The 17,354-nt window shown below is 49.5% G+C and overlaps 1 protein-coding gene across 5 annotated transcripts in view; it reads left to right on the top strand.

The window, feature by feature from the left end:
• Positions 1-17,354, top strand: part of ATP6V1C2 (ATPase H+ transporting V1 subunit C2) — a 54,489-nt gene that overhangs the window by 20,958 nt on the left and 16,177 nt on the right. For all 5 annotated transcript variants that reach the window (XM_060027091.1, XM_060027089.1, XM_060027090.1 and 2 more), the window contains 2 exons: positions 8,396-8,481; positions 15,263-15,357. In XM_060027091.1, coding sequence (XP_059883074.1) covers positions 8,396-8,481; positions 15,263-15,357 — 181 coding nt within the window. The remainder of the gene's footprint in view (positions 1-8,395; positions 8,482-15,262; positions 15,358-17,354) is intronic.

Below are 17,354 nucleotides of genomic sequence, written 5' to 3'. Positions count from 1 at the left end.
TCCCATTTCCTAGAGTACTTGCCAGTGCTGAAATTATAAATCTTTTTACTGTGCCCATCTGGTAAGTGAAAAATGCTTTATCCCAGCAAGTGAGGTTAAGCTTTTATCCTGATGTTTACGGGTGACTTTTTGTTGTTCTGCCAAGCATTTTACCAGGCCTCCTCACCATCAGTGTTGGCTGGTGATTTTGAGCCCTTTTCAGTGCTTGTTGGCCATTTGTATATCTCCTTTGGAGAAATGTCTGTTCAAGCCCTAGGCCCATTTTTGTTTGTTTTTTTTTTTTTGTTTGTTTGTTTTTGCGGTACGCCGGCCTCTCACTCCTGTGGCCTCTCCCGTTGTGGAGCACAGGCTCCTGAAGCGCAGGCTCAGCGGCCATGGATCACGGGCCCAGCCGCTCCGCGGCATGTGGGATCTTCCCAGACCGGGGCACGAACCCGTGTCCCCTGCATCGGCAGGCGGACTCTCAACCACTGTGCCACCAGGGAAGCCCCCCTAGGCCCATTTTTGAATGAAGTTGTGTGTTTTTATGTTGTGATTTTTAGGGATTCTCTATATATTCTGAATATTAATCCCTTATCAGATGGTTTGCAATTTTTTTTCTCTCATGCTGTGAGATGCCTTTTTATCCTGTTGATAATGTTTTTGATGCACTGTTTAAAATTTTTCAAGTCCAACTTGTATTTTTTTTTCTTTTTTTGCCTGTGCTTTTGGTGTCATATTGAAGAAATCATTTCCTAGTCCAATATCATTAAGTTTTTGCCTTGTGATTTACTCCAAGCATTTTATGGTTTCAGGTCTTACATTTAGGTCTTTGATCCATTTTGAGTTAATTTTTATATATGGTGTTAGGTAAGGGGTTAAATTAACTTCATTCTTTTACAGTTTTCCCAGCACTGTTTGTTGAAATAATTGTCCTTTCCTCATTGAATGCTGTTGGCCCCTTTGTGAAAAATCATTTGATCATATATGTGAGAGTTTATTTCTGGGGTCTCTATTCTATTCCATTGGTCTATATGTATGTCTATGCTAGTACCACACTGTTTTGATTACTGTAGATTTGTAGTAAGTTTTGAAATCAAGAAATATAAGTCTTTCAGCTTTATCTTTATTTCTTCAAATATTCTCTCTGCTCCTTTCTCTTCTTTTTCTGGGACTACCACAATGCATATGTTGATCTACTTGATGGTGTCCCACAGGTTCCTTAGGCTCTGTTCACTTTTCTTCTATCTTTTTATTTCTGTTCCTCAGACTCAATAATTTCCAATGTCCTGTCCTCAATTCACCGAGTCTTTCTTCTTCCTGCTCAAATCTGCCTTTGAATTCCTCCAGTGAATTTTTTATTTCAGTTATTGTACTTTCCAGCTCCAGAATTTCTTTTAGGTTTCTCCTTAGGTTTTCTATCTCTTTATTGATATTTCCAGTTTGCTCATACTTTGTTTTCTTAACTTTCTCTGCATCTTCTTTTAGTTCTTTGAGCATCTTTAAGACAATTGTTTTAAAGTCTTTGTCTAGTAGATCTGCCATCAGATCTTTTTCAGGGATAGTTTATGTTGATATATGTCTTTCCTTTGAATGGGCCCTATTTTCCTGTTTCTTTGTGTGTTTTGTGATTTCTTTTGTTGTTGTTGAGCCCTGGACATTTGAATCTAATAATGTGGTAACTCTGGAAATCAGATCCTCCACCTTCCCCAGGATTTGCTGGGTTTTGTTGTTTTTGCTTATTATTAAAAAAAAAAAATTATTGTTGTAGTTTGTCTCTGTGCCAAGGACCAGCCTGAGGCGTAAACTTAAAGTACCCTTAAGTCTTTTCTGAGGCTTTCCCTGGACATGCACAGCCATTTTCTGATTTCCCCCATGTGCACAGTTGTTTTTGAATGTCCTAGTCTTAATGTCCGGCTCCCAAAAATGGGAAAAAAAGAGAAAAGAAGGGAGGAAAAATGGGCACTGGCCCTTTAAATCCCTTGGGAGTCACTACAGCTAGAGGGAGGGGGTTTCGCAACAATGTGGGGAGGTGGCAGCAATGGCTGCCCACCTCTTCGTCTGTGCCTCTGTGATCAGAAGTAGCAGTCAGAGCAGATTCTCCACTGTTTGGAGGACAGGGTCCTTTGCCCACCCTGGCTCCTGCAAACTGTATCAGCTGCTCCAGGAACACAGGGCTGCCTGCCATGGCTGGGGGTGGGGAGGGATGGCTGCTACTGTGCTAAGAGCTGAAACTGACCCAGATTGACTACAGTTTTATGGTTCAAGCTTCCACCCGACAGTTGCAAGCCTTCAATAGGCTCCAGAGCTCCAAAACAGTCACAGAACAGCAGACAGACTCTGCCAGTGCCACTGTTGTCTAGATGGGCAGACAGACTCCTGGCGCTTCTGACTCCACCGTCGTCCTGGAATTCTCTCCCACTTATCACCGTCTTAACCATTCTTAAAATAGTTCGGTGGCATTAAGTACCTTCACATTGTTGCGCAACCGTCACTGCCATTCATTTTCAGAACTCTTTCATCTTGCAAAACTGAAACTCTGCTAACCCATTTTACACTACACTAACTCCTTATTCCCTCCTCCTCCCAGCTCCTGGAAACCATCATTTTACTTAAGGTTTCTATGAATTTCTATGAGTACCTCATTTAAGTGTAATTATACAGTGTTTCTTTTTTTATTTCACTTAACATAATGACCTCAAGGTTCATCCATGTTGTATCAGGCAGCAGAATTTCTTTCCTTTTTAAGGCTGCATGATTATTCCACTATATGGGTAATACCACATTTTGTTTATCGATTCATCCACCAACGGGCACTTGGATTCAATCTTTTGGCTCTTGTAAATAATGCTGCTATGTTTATTTATTTTTATTCATTATTATTTATTTAATTATTATATTATTATTTATTTCGTTTCTTTTGTTTTCTACTTACAAAAGTAACATTATGTCTTAATTCAAGCATGACATTACAGAAGTACATAGAAAGGGAAAAGTGCTGTTCTTGTACCCACAAAGGTAACCAGTGTTAACAGTTTGGTGTCTTTTCTTTCAGGATTCTCGTTTAGGTGTATACTGACATATAATTTTTTAAAGTGGGATTATAGGGCTTCCCTGGTGGCACAGTGGTTGAGAGTCCGCCTGCCGATGCAGGGGACACAGGTTCGTGACCCGGTCCGGGAGGATCCCGCATGCCGCGGGGCGGCTGGGCCCGTGGGCCATGGCTGCTGAGCCTGCGCGTCTGGAGCCTGTGCTCCGCAACGGGAGAGGCCACAGCAGTGAGAGGCCCGCGTACCACAAGAAAAAAAAAAAAAAAAAAAAGATGGTATCTGTTGGACTTCCCTGGCGGTCCAGTGGTTAAGACTCTGCACTTCCAATGCAGGGGGCACAGGTTCGATCCCTGGTAGGGAAACTAAGATCCCACATGCTGTGTGGCCAAAAAAAAACAAAGATAGTATCTTGTAAAAAAAATTTTTTTCTTTTCTTTGTTTTACCAGTTTTTAAAAATTGAATGTTATTTTACAATGTTGTGTTAGTTTCAAGTGTACAGCAAAGTGATTCAGTTTTATATATATACATATATGTATATTCTTTTTCAGATTCTTTTCCATTATAGGTTAATGTAATGGTGATTATAAGTTATTCAATAAGATATTGAATATAGTTCCCTGTGTTTTACAGTAGGTCCATGTTGTTTATCTATTTTATGTATAGTAGTAAGTGTATATTAATCCCAAATTCCTAATTTATCTTTCCCCTCCCCCACCATTGTCCCCTTTGGTAACCGTAAGTTCATTTTCTATGTCTGAGAGTCGGTTTCTGTTTTGTAAATAAGTTCATTTGTATCATTTTTTTAGATTTCACATATAAGTCTTTCTCTCTCTGACTTACTTCACTTAATATGATAATCTCTAGGTCCATCCATGTTGCTGCAAAAGGCATTATTTCATTCTTTTTCATGGCTGAGTAATATTCCATTGTATATATGTACCACGTCTTCTTTATTCACTCATCTGTCGATGGACATTTGGGTTTGTTTCCATGTTTTGGCTATTATACACAGTGCTGCTATGAACACTGGGGTGAATGTATCTTTTCTAACTAGAGTTTTCTCTGGATATATGCCCAGGAGTGGGATTGCTAGATCGTATGGTAACTCTATTTTTAGTTTTTTAAGGAACCTCCATACTGTTCTGCACAGTGGCTATATCAATTTACATTCCCACCAACAGTGTAGGAGGGTTCCTTTTTCTCCACACCCTCTCTGGCATTTATTATTTGTAGACTTTTTCATGATGGTCATTCTGACCAGTGTGAGGTGATACCTCATTGTAGTTTTGATTTGCAGTTTTCAAATAATTAGTGATATTGAGCATGTTTTCATGTGCCTGTTGGCCATCAAAAAATTTTTTTTATAAGGTAAAATGTACACACAGTGAAATGTGTACATCTTGTATGAACAGGTTGATGAATTTTGTTGGGTGCCTCAGTGTAACCAAACCCCAATCAAGGTTGCACACCATCTGCAATTTGCTTTTTTAATTAAAAATATGATTTCTGTATCTTCCCCTGTGGGTTAGTATAAGCTTTTGTGTTAGAGGAGGGAGCCAGAGTTTAGTTTAGACAGGCACTGAAGAGCATGGCTTTGGAGTCGTGTAGCTCTGGGCTCAACTTCTGCTCTGACACTTACAACTCACTGTAGGGGGACTTTTAGCTCTTTAAGTCTTAATTTTTTCATCTTCAGAGTGGGGATGTTACCTAGCTCAAAAGAGCGTCTCAAGAATTGAGTCCCCAAAACACCTAAGAGCCCTTACAAATCGATGTTTTTTTAAAAAAAAAAATGACGAGAAACCAGTGAAAGATGTGAACACTCTATTACCAGAAGAAGACAGCCATCGGTAGAGTCTAATAAACCTATCAAAAGATGTCCAGCCTCATCGATGATCAAACAGATGCAAGTCGGAGCACCAGTGAGATAGAACTTTTCAGCTCTTAGATTGGCAGGGATTAAAAAGATCCGTAATCCATCACTTTAGGAGGCAGGCAGTCTCACCCACTGTTGGTGGGAGGGTACATTGGCTCTGTATACTTGGCGGATAATTTGGCCTTATCTGTTAGAACTGCAAGTGCTCACACCCTGTATTCCAGTAGTTACTCCTCTGCAATTTATCCTACATATGTGCCTGCACAAATGGGCAAAATATATGTTTTTCTGCAAAATCATTCAAAGCGTAAACAGCCCAAATGTTCAATCGGGAGAATTAGTTATGATACAACCTTGCAACGAAATGCTATGCAGTCAATGAAAGGAATGAGGAAGCTCTACCGTGACGTGTAAAGGTTTTCACAATGAACTGTAAAGTGAGAAAAGTAAATTTAAAACAGCATCTAGACTCTTAGATTCCTTTCAATGAGAAAAATGTTCTGATTTTGTCATACCACAATTCACGGATGACTGTAGTTAATGATCACAGTAAGTCAGGGAATTTTTGTTACGTGCGACAAGCAAGTTTTCCAGCAATTAAGCTTCGTCAGACCGTGATGTTCCGTGGTGGTGTACACACCTAGGAGCAGGTGCGCCTCCATGCGTGTTATAGTTAAACATTTCTTGGAGGCTAGAATTGGGAACAGCAAAGAGTCATTAACAGAATGACGAGGGAGTTCTGCTTTTAGGTCGATTAGGAAGGAAGCATGTGTGTTATTTAGGTGCTATGACATTCGTTTATTCATTCAGCAAACATTTCCTGAACAGCTGCTGTGCTTCAGGCATTGCCATTAGGGCTGCAGTTACTACTTCCTTCATGTAAAGAAATTACTCAGAGGATATGGTAATAAGAGACAGCAATCTGCATGTGTCGCTATAATAATGGTAAAGAGGAGCCCTTGACAGCATTAGAAAGAAGCTCTCTGAGAGCAGGGGCTGCTCTGTGCATAGCATCTAGGTTCACAGCGCTCTAATCAGTGCTTGGCACACAGTTGATTAATGTCTGGAATTTGCTAAATGAATGAGTGAATGAGCGAATGAATTTATAGGGTCAGGGTTCTAACAAATAACAGAAGACATGCTCCAATTAGGATGATCTGAGAAAGGTCTATTCATAAAGGAGCGTGTAGTTGTGTGAGGGCTGTTGAGAAGCACAGGGAATGGTACAGGAACCCAGGTAGACGCAGAGAAGTTGCCACACCCCTAGGCTATAGGAGATGAGGGGAGATAGGTTACTGGAACTGGGAGGGAACCAGATTTGTACCCCCTACCCCTGCCCTCACCGTCTCCTATCGAATCTACTGGGGAGCCAGAGGGCAGAGAGCCCAGACGCCTCCATCAGGCTGCCGAGAGCTCATCTGAAGGTACCTACCACAAGCTCCCGGGGGCCTGGTTCTTGACATGCATTGCACCAAACTCTGTGAGATGAGGAACATCACCCGCATTTTGCCAAGGAAACAGAATGAGATTAGCTAGGTAACTTGCCCCGTTGTCATTAGTAAGATGCAGAACTGCTATCCTCAGAAATGCCAACACATTTGTGGAGATTTGAGCCCAGGTGGCCTAGAGCCTTGGGGTCCACAGACAAACTGGGTAGTTGGGAGGCAAATTACTCCTCTGGGCCACAGTCTCCCATCTGTAAAATGGGATGATAATCATCACAAAAATTCGAGAATTTTTGTGATGATTCGATAACAGTGATAGAGGACTTGGTAAACAAAAGAGGACCTCAACTTAATATAAACTGTGGAAGTGTTAAGTATTTGGAAGTATGCCAGAATTCAAAGCACGTGTTTCCTTTTGGGTGGGAGAGTGTGGTTGTTCATTTTTTTTAAAAATTAATTAAATAATTAATTATATTTATTCTTGGCTGCATTGGGTCTTTGTTGCTGTGCGTGGGCTTTCTCTAGTTGCGGCAAGCGGGGGCTACTGTTCATTGCAGTGCTCGGGCTTCTCATTGCGGTGACTTCTCTTGTTGCGGAGCATGGGCTCTAGGCACGCGGGCTTCAGTAGTTGTGGCACGTGGGCTCAGTAGTTGTGGCTCGCAGGCTCTAGAGCACAGGCTCAGTAGTTGTAGCGCATGGGCTCAGTAGTTGTGGTGCATGGGCTCAGTTGCTCCGCGGCATGTGGGATCTTCCTGGACCAGGGCTCGAACCTGTGCCCCTGCATTGGCAGGCAGATTCCCAACCACTGCACCACCAGGAAAGCCCCTTCATTTTTTGTTAATTACTTTATACTTGTATTTTTCAGTTTATGGTCACGAACATACATAAGTTAGATGCGAAAACAAGTTGCTCTCCCTGCCTACTCTGTCATTTTTTCCTTCCCTCTCTCCGTCTTTCCCTCTCTCCCTCTCTTTCTTTAATCTGGGGCCTTTCAGTGCCCTCTGCCTCAGTTTTCTGTGTTGGGCCCTAGGCCCTTGGGCTCCACTCTGAGTGGCCACATGGCCAGTGTCTGCATCAGCAGAAAACCGTGTTCTCCATTTGGAATTCAGTGACCTCATCCTCCTGCCTGCAAACACCTGCTCCCTCCTGGGAGCCAGGAGAATGAGTAGAGAGGGCCTGAGGCAAAGATGTAGATCATCAGAGCTTTTAGACTTTGATCCTGGTTGGCCTGCTGCCAGCTGGACTTCTAACTGATGGGCCTCCAGGAGTGGACACTCTTTGCCACCAGACACTCCTGCCTGATTAGTTCTATTAATGTTTATAACAATCCCGCAAAATGGGTATCATCCCATTTTACAGAGAAGAGAACTGAGGCTCAGAGAGATTAAATAAATTTGGCCAGAGTCATACCTTTCGCAGAGCCACAGTGAACTTGAGCCCTTCTGCCTCCAAGTCTCATACTTTCCTTTCCTTTCTCGTACTTTCTGGAGCCTTCAGTATGTTTTCTGAGGACTTAGAAAGTTTTAATTTTCTAATTATAAAAGCAATACTGGATTAGAATAGAAAATATGTAAAGTAGGAAGAGCGTTTTCACATAGCTGCAGCCGTACTGTCTGTATAAGTCTGTATCTTGTTTTCTTTCCAGGTAACATTAAAATGCACGCCTTGCTCCACGGTATTAGAAATTCCTTGTAAACCTATTTTCAGTGGCTGCTAATAACCCCTCAGCTGGGTGTACCGTCCTTCACTTAAACAATCCGCTATTGTCAGACCTTCCAGTGGCTCCCAGTTTTTTGCTGTCAGCAACGTTACTGCGAAGAACATCTTTCTATTCAGAAAGCTTTTTCTGTTTGTCCTGTTTCCTCAAGATAGTTTCCCAGAAGTGGAAACACTGGTTTAAATACTGGTTAGCATTTTACGTCTCTTCATGCATGTTGCTGGGTTGTTCTCCCAAAGGGTGACTCTGGTCCTTTTCCTGCCAGCAGAGTGTGAGAGTATTCTGAGGGCAGTTCCCTGCTCTAACTGGCTTTTTGTTCTTTCCCCAAAGCCTCATAAAGAGAATGGCCCAGAGTGTGGTGGAAGTGATGGAGGATGCAAAGGGGAAGGTCCAGGAGAACCTCCTGGCCAATGGAGGTAGGTTCCTGAAGTGCGTTTATGACGGTGCTTTCCCAGCCCATTCTGGTCCATCAGTGGCCTCAGATGTGACCACACAGTAGCGGCTGAAATGATGCAGGTACCACGGAGGCTCTAGACTGACACATCGGCACCGCTGTTTGGAAGACGTGCCCCTTTACAAGCTTATAATCCTGCTGTCTCATTTCTAAAGCATCTGGCATTTCTTACCTGTAGCTGAACTCCTCAGTGAAATTTGAAATGAAAATGGGTTAAATGAGGTTTAATGGTTGGTTGGCTCACCCACCTTGTCTATCAGCCCCCACTTTATCCCGCATGGAGTATTCCGTCCCCACCCCCCAACCCATTTATCCCTTTCCCCAAATGAGGCTGAAAAATGCCTCCATTGCTGAGAATGCCTCAGACTGAATTCTTTAGTTGTGCCCAGTAGGCGGAGGAGAGATGGACCAAAAACACTTTGGGTAGCATGTTTGCCTTTGGCGTTCTGTCTCCCCTATGCAAACAGGATAAATCTTTAGATTCCAAGGATGTTTTGGTCCATGAATTAGTGTACAAACAATTTGAGTGCACTTAAAACGTGCAAGACAAAAGCTTTGAGGCTTTGGAAACCTTAGAATTAGGTGTTTCAGCATCTGTAGAGATAATTAGACCTATGACTCTATGCATAAGTATACTGAAAATGAGAACATATATTCTATATTTAATATTTATTTATATCATTTATTACATATAAATTAAAGTCTTTTCCCTTCGGCGAACATTTCTTTTTTGTGGCCGCCGTGTGGCATGTGGGGTCTTAACTCCCTGACCAGAGATTGAACTCGTGCCCCCTGCAGTGGAAGCGTGGAGTCCTAACCACTGAACCGCCAGGGAATTCCCTCCTGGGAACACTCGAAAGCTTTTTCTTTGCTTGTTTTAACTGATACATGGAAATGTTCGTACTCCCAAATCTGAACTTAGTTTTGTATGTTAATGCAGTCTAATAACTCCACCTTATTACGTTGCAGGTTTGAAGGAGAAAATGAAATGTTTAAAGAGTAGGTTGTGCGTTGTTTGTTGTGTGTGTGCTCAGTGTGCCACCTGCATGTCCCCCGGAAGGTGGAATCTCAGTCTGGTTGTAGGGATACAGTGATCAGGTGACGATGGATTTCTCAAGTGACAATCTCGTAGCGTGGTCACGATATCCATATAACACAGATAGCAACTGTTTTTTCCCTCCCCGCTCTTCCTTGCATCTCCCTTCCCTCGAGGGAGGCAAGGCATGCAGCACTGCATGCCTCCTGGCGTGGTGAATGCCTTGACCCTGGAGTTCAAGATCAACTTGGGCATCTTTTGGCTTGCGGTTCGCTTCTTGCCGTGATGGCTGTCCCTAGCGTCCTCCTGCCTGTTCTTGGGGGCTGGCTCATACAGGGAGCCCTCTTCTCTCAGGCCCCTCCTGGGAGAGTCCCTGTGCTTAAACAGGCCATTTCTGGTTTCCCTGTTCGAAGGTGTCATTTGCTTTGGTTTTTCTCCAGCCTGCTCAGACTGGTGGAATTGAAGCCAGCAGATCCTCTTAGGACAAATACAAATCTTTACAGATTAGAAGTCACCAAAATGCCTTCCCAAATGCAATCTGATAGCTACACTGAGATTTCTTGCCGAGGCTAATCAAAAAAAATTATTTTGTTCAATTGATGAACTGGTCTTACTTCCCAGCAGGTAACTCATAGGGCCCTAGACTGAAGCGCGACTTAGGGCCTAGAGCTACTTTTCTACATAAAAACCTGGTCCTGAGGATTCTAGGATTTGAGCTCACATTACGATAATGATCAAAATGCTTACATTCTATTCAAAATCCACGTCAATTAAAATTAGATGTTATTGTTACATCGTATCCATTCCCAGTCCAAATGGCACGACTCTAAGAGCCGCTGCTTCTCCTCTCAGGAGGTGGGAATTCAGCTTCATTTGTTCGTATGTGTTGCATTATCTCTAGGCCGCCTGGGAGTTGGGTGCCCACAACTTCCAGCTGGTCCCGTACCCCAGCCCTGTGCAAACAAAGGTCAAGGACGCTAGGGCAGAGCTCATGGCCGGCTGCTGAACATTGCTCATGCACGTGTAGTAAAGACTCTGAAAAGTACTGCAGTCAAGAGACCTTTGAGACAGCTTGTCTCAGGCTTTCCTGATATTATCTGGATGGGGAAGTATTTTTCTTCTGCAGAGCACCCAGGGAACTAGTGATTGAGAGAATTCACTGGAGAAACTCAGTGTTGCCCCCAGCAGGTGGGATTTTAATCTGATGTCCCTGAGGGTACACCCAAGTCTTCTGGGCTGTGTTTGCTGGAGGGCCAGCAGTACTGGCCTTGGGACAGTCAGGCTTGGTCCTTTGTGACCTTGGCAGGTCACCTCCCTGGGTCTTGGTTTTCTCACCTGTCAATGGACTTAATCTCTTTACGGCTCTTTGCTCTGCCCGGGCACCCTTTGTTTTTGTTGGTTCTCTGCCTCTCGCTGTACTTGGAGCGTGGAATGATTGCAGCAGAGGCTGAGCGCGCAGAGTCAGAACCATCTGAAGGCCCGTCTGGCTGCCCGGGCAGCAGACCGCCGCCTGTGTGGTCACAGGTCCTTCTTTCTGCCGCTGCCGGGAAGGCCTTGTTTTGGTTCTTAGATGACATCATTGTTGCTCAAGGGCAGCCGCCTGTGTACAGCGTGTTTTGATTCAAAGTGAGCCTGCCCGGGCCGTGGTCTGACCTCACAGGCCCTTGATCCAAGGCCCATACTGCTCCCTCGAGACCAGGCTTCCGGACTTCAGCTGGGGAGAGGGGAGGGGACGGGAGCCTGTCATTTCCGGGGCAGGCGGAGCGGAGGCTGCAGTCCTGGCAGCACAGGAGGGCCCAGGGCTGCCGCTTTCTAAGGCTGAGGGCGTCCTCAGGCAGAGGGGACAAGGCCCTTGGATGTGTGAGCTGGGGCTGCGGGGAGGGGGCAGTGTTTGGAGCTGGGGCTGCGGGGAGGGGGCAGTGTCTGGAGCTGGGGCTGCGGGGAGGGGGCAGTGTCTGGAGCTGGTGCTTTCCACCTGGAAGAGGAGGTGAAGAACTCACAGTCACGAACCAGAGGTTTCTGGAGGCTTCTGTCGGGAGACCTTCACTGTCTCCTTGTCTCACTCATCAGACACGCGGGCCTGGCCGTCGAGTACCAGGCAGTGTGCTGGGTGCCGGGCATCCAGCGATGACTGTCCTCCAGGAGCTCGCGGCCTGGGGACCAGACCCGCAGTGCCTGACGTGCTGTGATGGAAACCCAGTACTTAGGAGCCTCCACGAGGAGGGGGGCTGAGTCCTAAAGGAGTCACAGGCATTCTAGTAGAAAAGAGGGACGCGTTCTCTTTGGTTTGAGCGCCGTAAAAGCCTGGAGTTTGTGAAAATGCATGGACACGAGACCTTGTCTGAAATGCACCTCTTCTAAGCAACCTGGATAGTGTTAGTACAACAATCAGGGCTAATAGGCAGATTCTCATACGAAGCGCTTGCTCCCTGCTGGGCACTGTCACAGGCTCTGGGGACACAGAGATGATCACCTGCCCTCAAGGAGGCTGAAAGAGCAAGGGAAGCAAGGGTGATCGTGCAGCGTCATTAGTGATGAGGCAGGCATCCCGGGGCTCAGGCCAGCAGGGGGAGGGAGGGCCGGGCAGGTTTGCAGGAGTTGGTCTCCAGCCTGATGTTTAGGACAAGAGCAGCAGTGAGAGAGAGAGTGAGGAGTCGGGGGTGGCTTAGCTTGGGTGGTGGTGTGCCCAGGGGTCTGGGGTGGGCAGAGGCAGGAGTCTCTAGAGCACATACCTGCCTGGCACCTGCCTAGGGCGGGCTGTTCCCTGGCCTGTGTGGTGGGCGATGGCTCCCACCGGGCAGCATGTGACCGCATGGGAGGTGTGTGACCGTCGTGCTTGCCCAGGGCCTGGCCCACAGTAGGGTCCAGTAGCAGGATCGGGTGACTGCTGGCACACGAGGAGTCCTTTGCGACCGTCAGTTCTGCCTCTGACTGCGCCCCTGCCATCATGCAGACCTCAATGCAGCTCCTCCGAGGCCTGGATCCTTCCTACACAGTCATTTCCCTGCCCTAGTGTAGCAATCTCCAAATCCATGTTAATAACCAAATTAATACCAAAATCTGCATTAGCTCGGGCTGCCGTATCAAAATACTGCAGACCAGAGGCTTAATCCACAGATGTTTATGTCTCACAGCTCTGGAGGCTGGAAATTCAAGATCAAGGTGATGGCGGATGTGGTTCCTGGTGAGAACCTGCTCCCTTCCCTGTATGTTCACACGGCCCTTGCTTGGTGGGAGCACGGGGGGCGTGGGGGCTCTTTGGTTTCTCTTTATAAGGGCACTAGTCCACTTGGGTCAGGGCCCCACCCTTGGTGCCTCAGAGGCCCTCTTGTCAATCCCAACACCGTTGGAATCTGAAGGACCCTCTAAGTCAGGAGACCAGAGGTATCGGAGTGTGGTTCTTGCGGAGGTGCCGACAACGGCAGCTTCCCTGTCCCCCCAGAGGGTGGCCGCTCCTGCCTGAGGCCGGGGCGGGGAAGGGGCGTGGTCCTCCCTGGCCTCCGCGTTCCTTGTCTCCTTTTCTGGTGGACGTTACACGACTTACTCTGTGCCAGAGTTTCCTCATCTCTGAAATGGAGATAATAATAATATTGAACAGGGTTGAAGGGTAAATGAACTGAAGTAACTTATGCGTCCCGGCCACAGTAAAGCACCAGCCAGCGTCAGCTACTGGAATGGTCACCACCTGCGTCGTCATCCTGCTGACCTCCCTCCCACAGCCCACTTCCCTCCTCCAAGCCCCACTTCATTTCCATCTGCCGTGCGGGAACTTAACTGACCCGAATATCCGACTTAGCTCGTCCCAAGCGGAGCCCGTCTCCGCTCGCCTCTGCTCCATCCCAGGCTGCTGCCTCCCTGCTGCCTGGCCGAGTGAGCATCCCCTCCTTTCACCTAGTCACCCAACTTGGAAACCCAGGTGTACCCCGAGCCTCCTTCGTGCCCCAGGGGTAATTGTCCCTGCGTGCCGTTGTTGGCCCCCTGCGTCTACTCCCCGGGCATGGGCCCCTCTTAGCTTTCCCTTCTGTCTCCCTCACAGCCCCAGAGAAGGCTCCTCAGAGAACCAATGTCCTCCCCCTGGCTATGTCCTGACCTCTTGGTGACCTTTCCGCAGTGCTGTTGAGGTTGGAGTGACGCGTGTCCCACTCCTGGCATGTGCGAGGGGCTCAGGAGGTGGGCCTGGTGTCTGTATCGCCACAGGAGAAGGTGCAGATGTGACTTTCCTGACCCTGCCTGGCCTTCTTGTTCCCCCTCCATCCAGACGCCCCGCTCCATCAGCATGACCCAGGGAGTCCTCACGCCCCCCGTGTGACGCTCACCAGTCCTCCTTCACCGGCCACGTGGCAAACTCTGTCCCATTCCATCCCTGCGTGAATACGGGGTTCCCACGAAGCCCTTGGAGTGCCCCCCAGGACAGGACCTCCCCCTCCTGCCTCAGCCCCTGCCAGCCGTGTGTACACTGCTCACTGTGGTGTCGTGTTTGACTCATGTCCCGAGCAAACAGGGAGCACCTTGAAGGCGAGGGGTCTACGGTCTGCTGTCCCCAGCACAGTAGTGAGCTGGCCTTCAGTCGCGGTGACTGAATGTTGAGGGAGCGGTGACCAGTCCCTTTTCACCTGCGTGAAGGGCCGGCGTCCACATAACCTGGGGTGAGAACCCAGGTTAGCAAGGCCCATCTTGCTGGGGTTCATGGAATTCTGGGGGCCCCCGTAGCGCATCCTACACTGAAGGGGTAATGGACCGGGGTGTAGCCTGCAGCTGGCCCCCGGGTCGCATCCTTTCAATGTGCCTAGAGCTCACCTGAGGAGAGAGGGCCCTCGGGAGGTGTGCGGACACCCCTTCGCGCACCCACTTCTCAGGTCAGGAGGCTGAGGTGCAAAGAGGTTTGGTTACTAACACGCCCCAGGGCCCCCAGGCGCCGCTGCCTGACTTCCCAGCCCCTTCTTGCACCCGCGGCCGGTTAGAGACCATCACAGACACCCTGAGCACACAGGTTTAGGCTTGCTTTCGGAGAAGGTAAGAGAGAAAAGAAGATTTGAAAAAACACTGATTCGTTCCACTCACTATGCACTTTTATATAAAGAACATACCCTGACAAATGTACATCTGTACCAGGTGGTAAAAACCACCTTCACTAACTCCAGTATTTCGCTAATGTTGAAAATGCCTTTGTTGAAATAGACGCGTGTGAGGACCTGGCCCATGTCTAGCGCTGGCAGGGAGATGGTCATCTGCTGGGCAGGTGGCACCCATGGTGGCTGTGGGGTCTTGGGGGTTGGCTTGGGGCTCTCTGGGGTACCTTTGGGGTACCTCGAACTGACAACTCAGCTGGGAGTGTGGTCGAACCAACTGGAAAAGGCAGGGGATTCATCTGGTGCCGCAGAACATCTCCGACTTCGTGGCCACCCCCCGGGAGAGCAGGGCCTCCCACGCGCGGGGCTCTGGGGCAGCGTCTGAGTTGGAGCTTGGGCGCAGGAGCGCACCTCTACAGCATCCTGAGGGTGGGGCTACCCGTGGTCCTGGCTGATGCTTGGCCTGGCCCTCTACTCCCGTGGGGAGTGTCTGCTCTCCCGGAGGGGGAGGGCGCCCTGAGTCTGTCCTTCCGTTTCTCTCATCGCTTCCTCGGTCTCAGTGGGGATGCTTGGCCTACCTGCGTCTCAGGAGAGACGGGGAGTCCACTGTCCGGTGCAATGTGTTTATGTTCTTCCAGCGGACTTAACGTCCTTTGTGACCCACTTCGAATGGGACATGGCCAAGTATCCTGCGAAGCAGCCGCTGGTGAGCATAGCAGACACTCTGGCAAAGGTAAGGGAAGGGCCTTCTCTTGGGGGACGTCACACTGCTGTGACCGGCGTCACTGACCATCTGGGGTGAAGCTACACGGCGTTTGCACCCTAGCGAAGCGAGGAGGGACTTTCCGGAGGCGGGAGGCTGGGTGGGTCCTCGCCCTGCCCAGTGGCCCTGGGTGGGGTCCCTTTCCGTCTGGCTCCCGCCAGCCCTGACTGGGCCCTGAGCTGTGGCCTTCCGTGCGCTGGGCAAGGTCAGACACCTTTGGGTTTCAGGGCAGCCCTGGAAACGGCTTGGTGACCACCTGTCCTCCCTACACCTCTTCCAAATCTGCCACTGGGCAGGGTGGCTTCGTCTTACAGGACACTGCCCTCGACGGGTGCTCTGAGCCCCTGGTGTTCTGACCCCAGACCCCGGCGCCTGTTCACTGCGCTCCCCTTTGAAAGGTGCTGATGGAGAAGTCAGTCCCACCCTGACTCTCCCGACCCCGACGGCCGTTGTTCACTTAACAAAAACCATCTGCTTCCGTGGAGAGTTTGGCTTAAGAGCCCTGACTCCTGGGAGGCATCTCCCGGGGTCCCACCCCTGGTGACAGTGGGGAGGCCGGTGGGTGCTGCCCCCATGATTGCACTGTCTCGATGAGCGGGGGGCCTCCAGCTTCTGCTGCGTTAATAAGAGCACCAAGGCGGAGCCCTCTGGGGACATCGCGGGTGTCTTGCAGCGTGTTGACTCCCGTTGATCTCCCTGAGGGTGGGCGCTGATGAAGCTTCTGAGGTTTAGCCTGATGGTTTATGGCCACTGTCCCTCCCCTCCCTCTAAGATGCACAGAGCCCCTAATATGTCACGTCTCCTGTGGCTGGGTGGCTGGGGAGCATCTCAGCCAGACCGGGAACAAAGCCTTCCTGTTGTCTCAGGGTGACAGAGGCGCCCAGGTGTGTCTGGGCGGCTCAGGTGAAGGCGATGTGCTGCTGGGACCCACCCCCTTGCAGTCCTGTGCATCTCCTGCTGGCGGGCTGGCGCCCGGCCTGTGTCTCTGGGAGCACGGGTGGGATCAGAAGGCTCTGGAATCTGGGTGCAGCTCATCGGGCCCCCTTTATATCAGAGGTCCCAGCCCCTCCTGGGGCGATTGGGCAATGATTCTGGAAGGCCCTTCGAGGAGGGGCTCCCAGAGCACCTGTGCCAGGTGTGGCATCCAGGAGGGTGTTGTGCACCTCCACCCCCAAGCTGGAAGCACACAGTAGTTTGTGGGACTGGCCGCTCCCTGCCCTGCTCTGGTGAGGCCAGACCGAGCTAGGCAGCATGGCCAGGGCTGTGCCAAACGTCCACTGGGGACAGCGCTCGCCGGCATGGCTGTCCCGGGGACGCAGGCAGTGAGGAGGGTTCCCAGAGTGCATCGGGGCATCAGCTGAGCGGGGGAGCAGAGCAGTTGTAGAGGACAGGACCTGGCTTCTCTCTAGTGCGGGGGACCCAAAGAGTGACTTTGGCAGGAAGGCAGGGTGGAGAGGAGGGCACTGGTTTGGAAAGCGCTCCCTGTGTGCCTGGAGCCATGCCGGGCTTTTACTTCCCACGTCACCCCTATGGGGTAGGTGTCGCCTTCCTCTGCTTTCAGATGGGGAAGCTGGCTGAGAGGTGGCGTGGCATCCCCCAGGACCTGCAGGTGTCGAAGTGTTGCCCTGGGATGGGGATGCAGGTCTCGGTTGGGCCGTATACCTGGCATCACTTCCCAAGGAAGCCCTGAGCTGGCTCCACTGCCAGGAATCAGCTTTCTGAGGCCGGCCAGACAGAGGCTGCGGGCATCGTCTCCCTCACCCCATCCTGCCCCAGGAGCACTCGAGCGCTGCCCTTAGCACGGCTCAGGCCTCTCCCCCGCATCGCGAGATCTAAATCTGTTAACTAGAGACGTCCTAGTCAGAGGAACTCCCTTCTCTGAAAGCGCCCAGTGTCTTCTAGGTGTCCGAACGGGTCTCCCCACCTGGGAGGCGCCCTGTGCTGACACTCTCAGGGCTGGGCCCCCG

Source organism: Delphinus delphis, chromosome 12, assembly GCF_949987515.2.
Source record: "Delphinus delphis chromosome 12, mDelDel1.2, whole genome shotgun sequence".
Taxonomy (NCBI): Eukaryota; Metazoa; Chordata; class Mammalia; order Artiodactyla; family Delphinidae; genus Delphinus; species Delphinus delphis.
The sequence above is the reverse complement of the archived record's forward strand: the minus strand, read 5'-3'. Positions and strand labels throughout refer to the sequence as shown.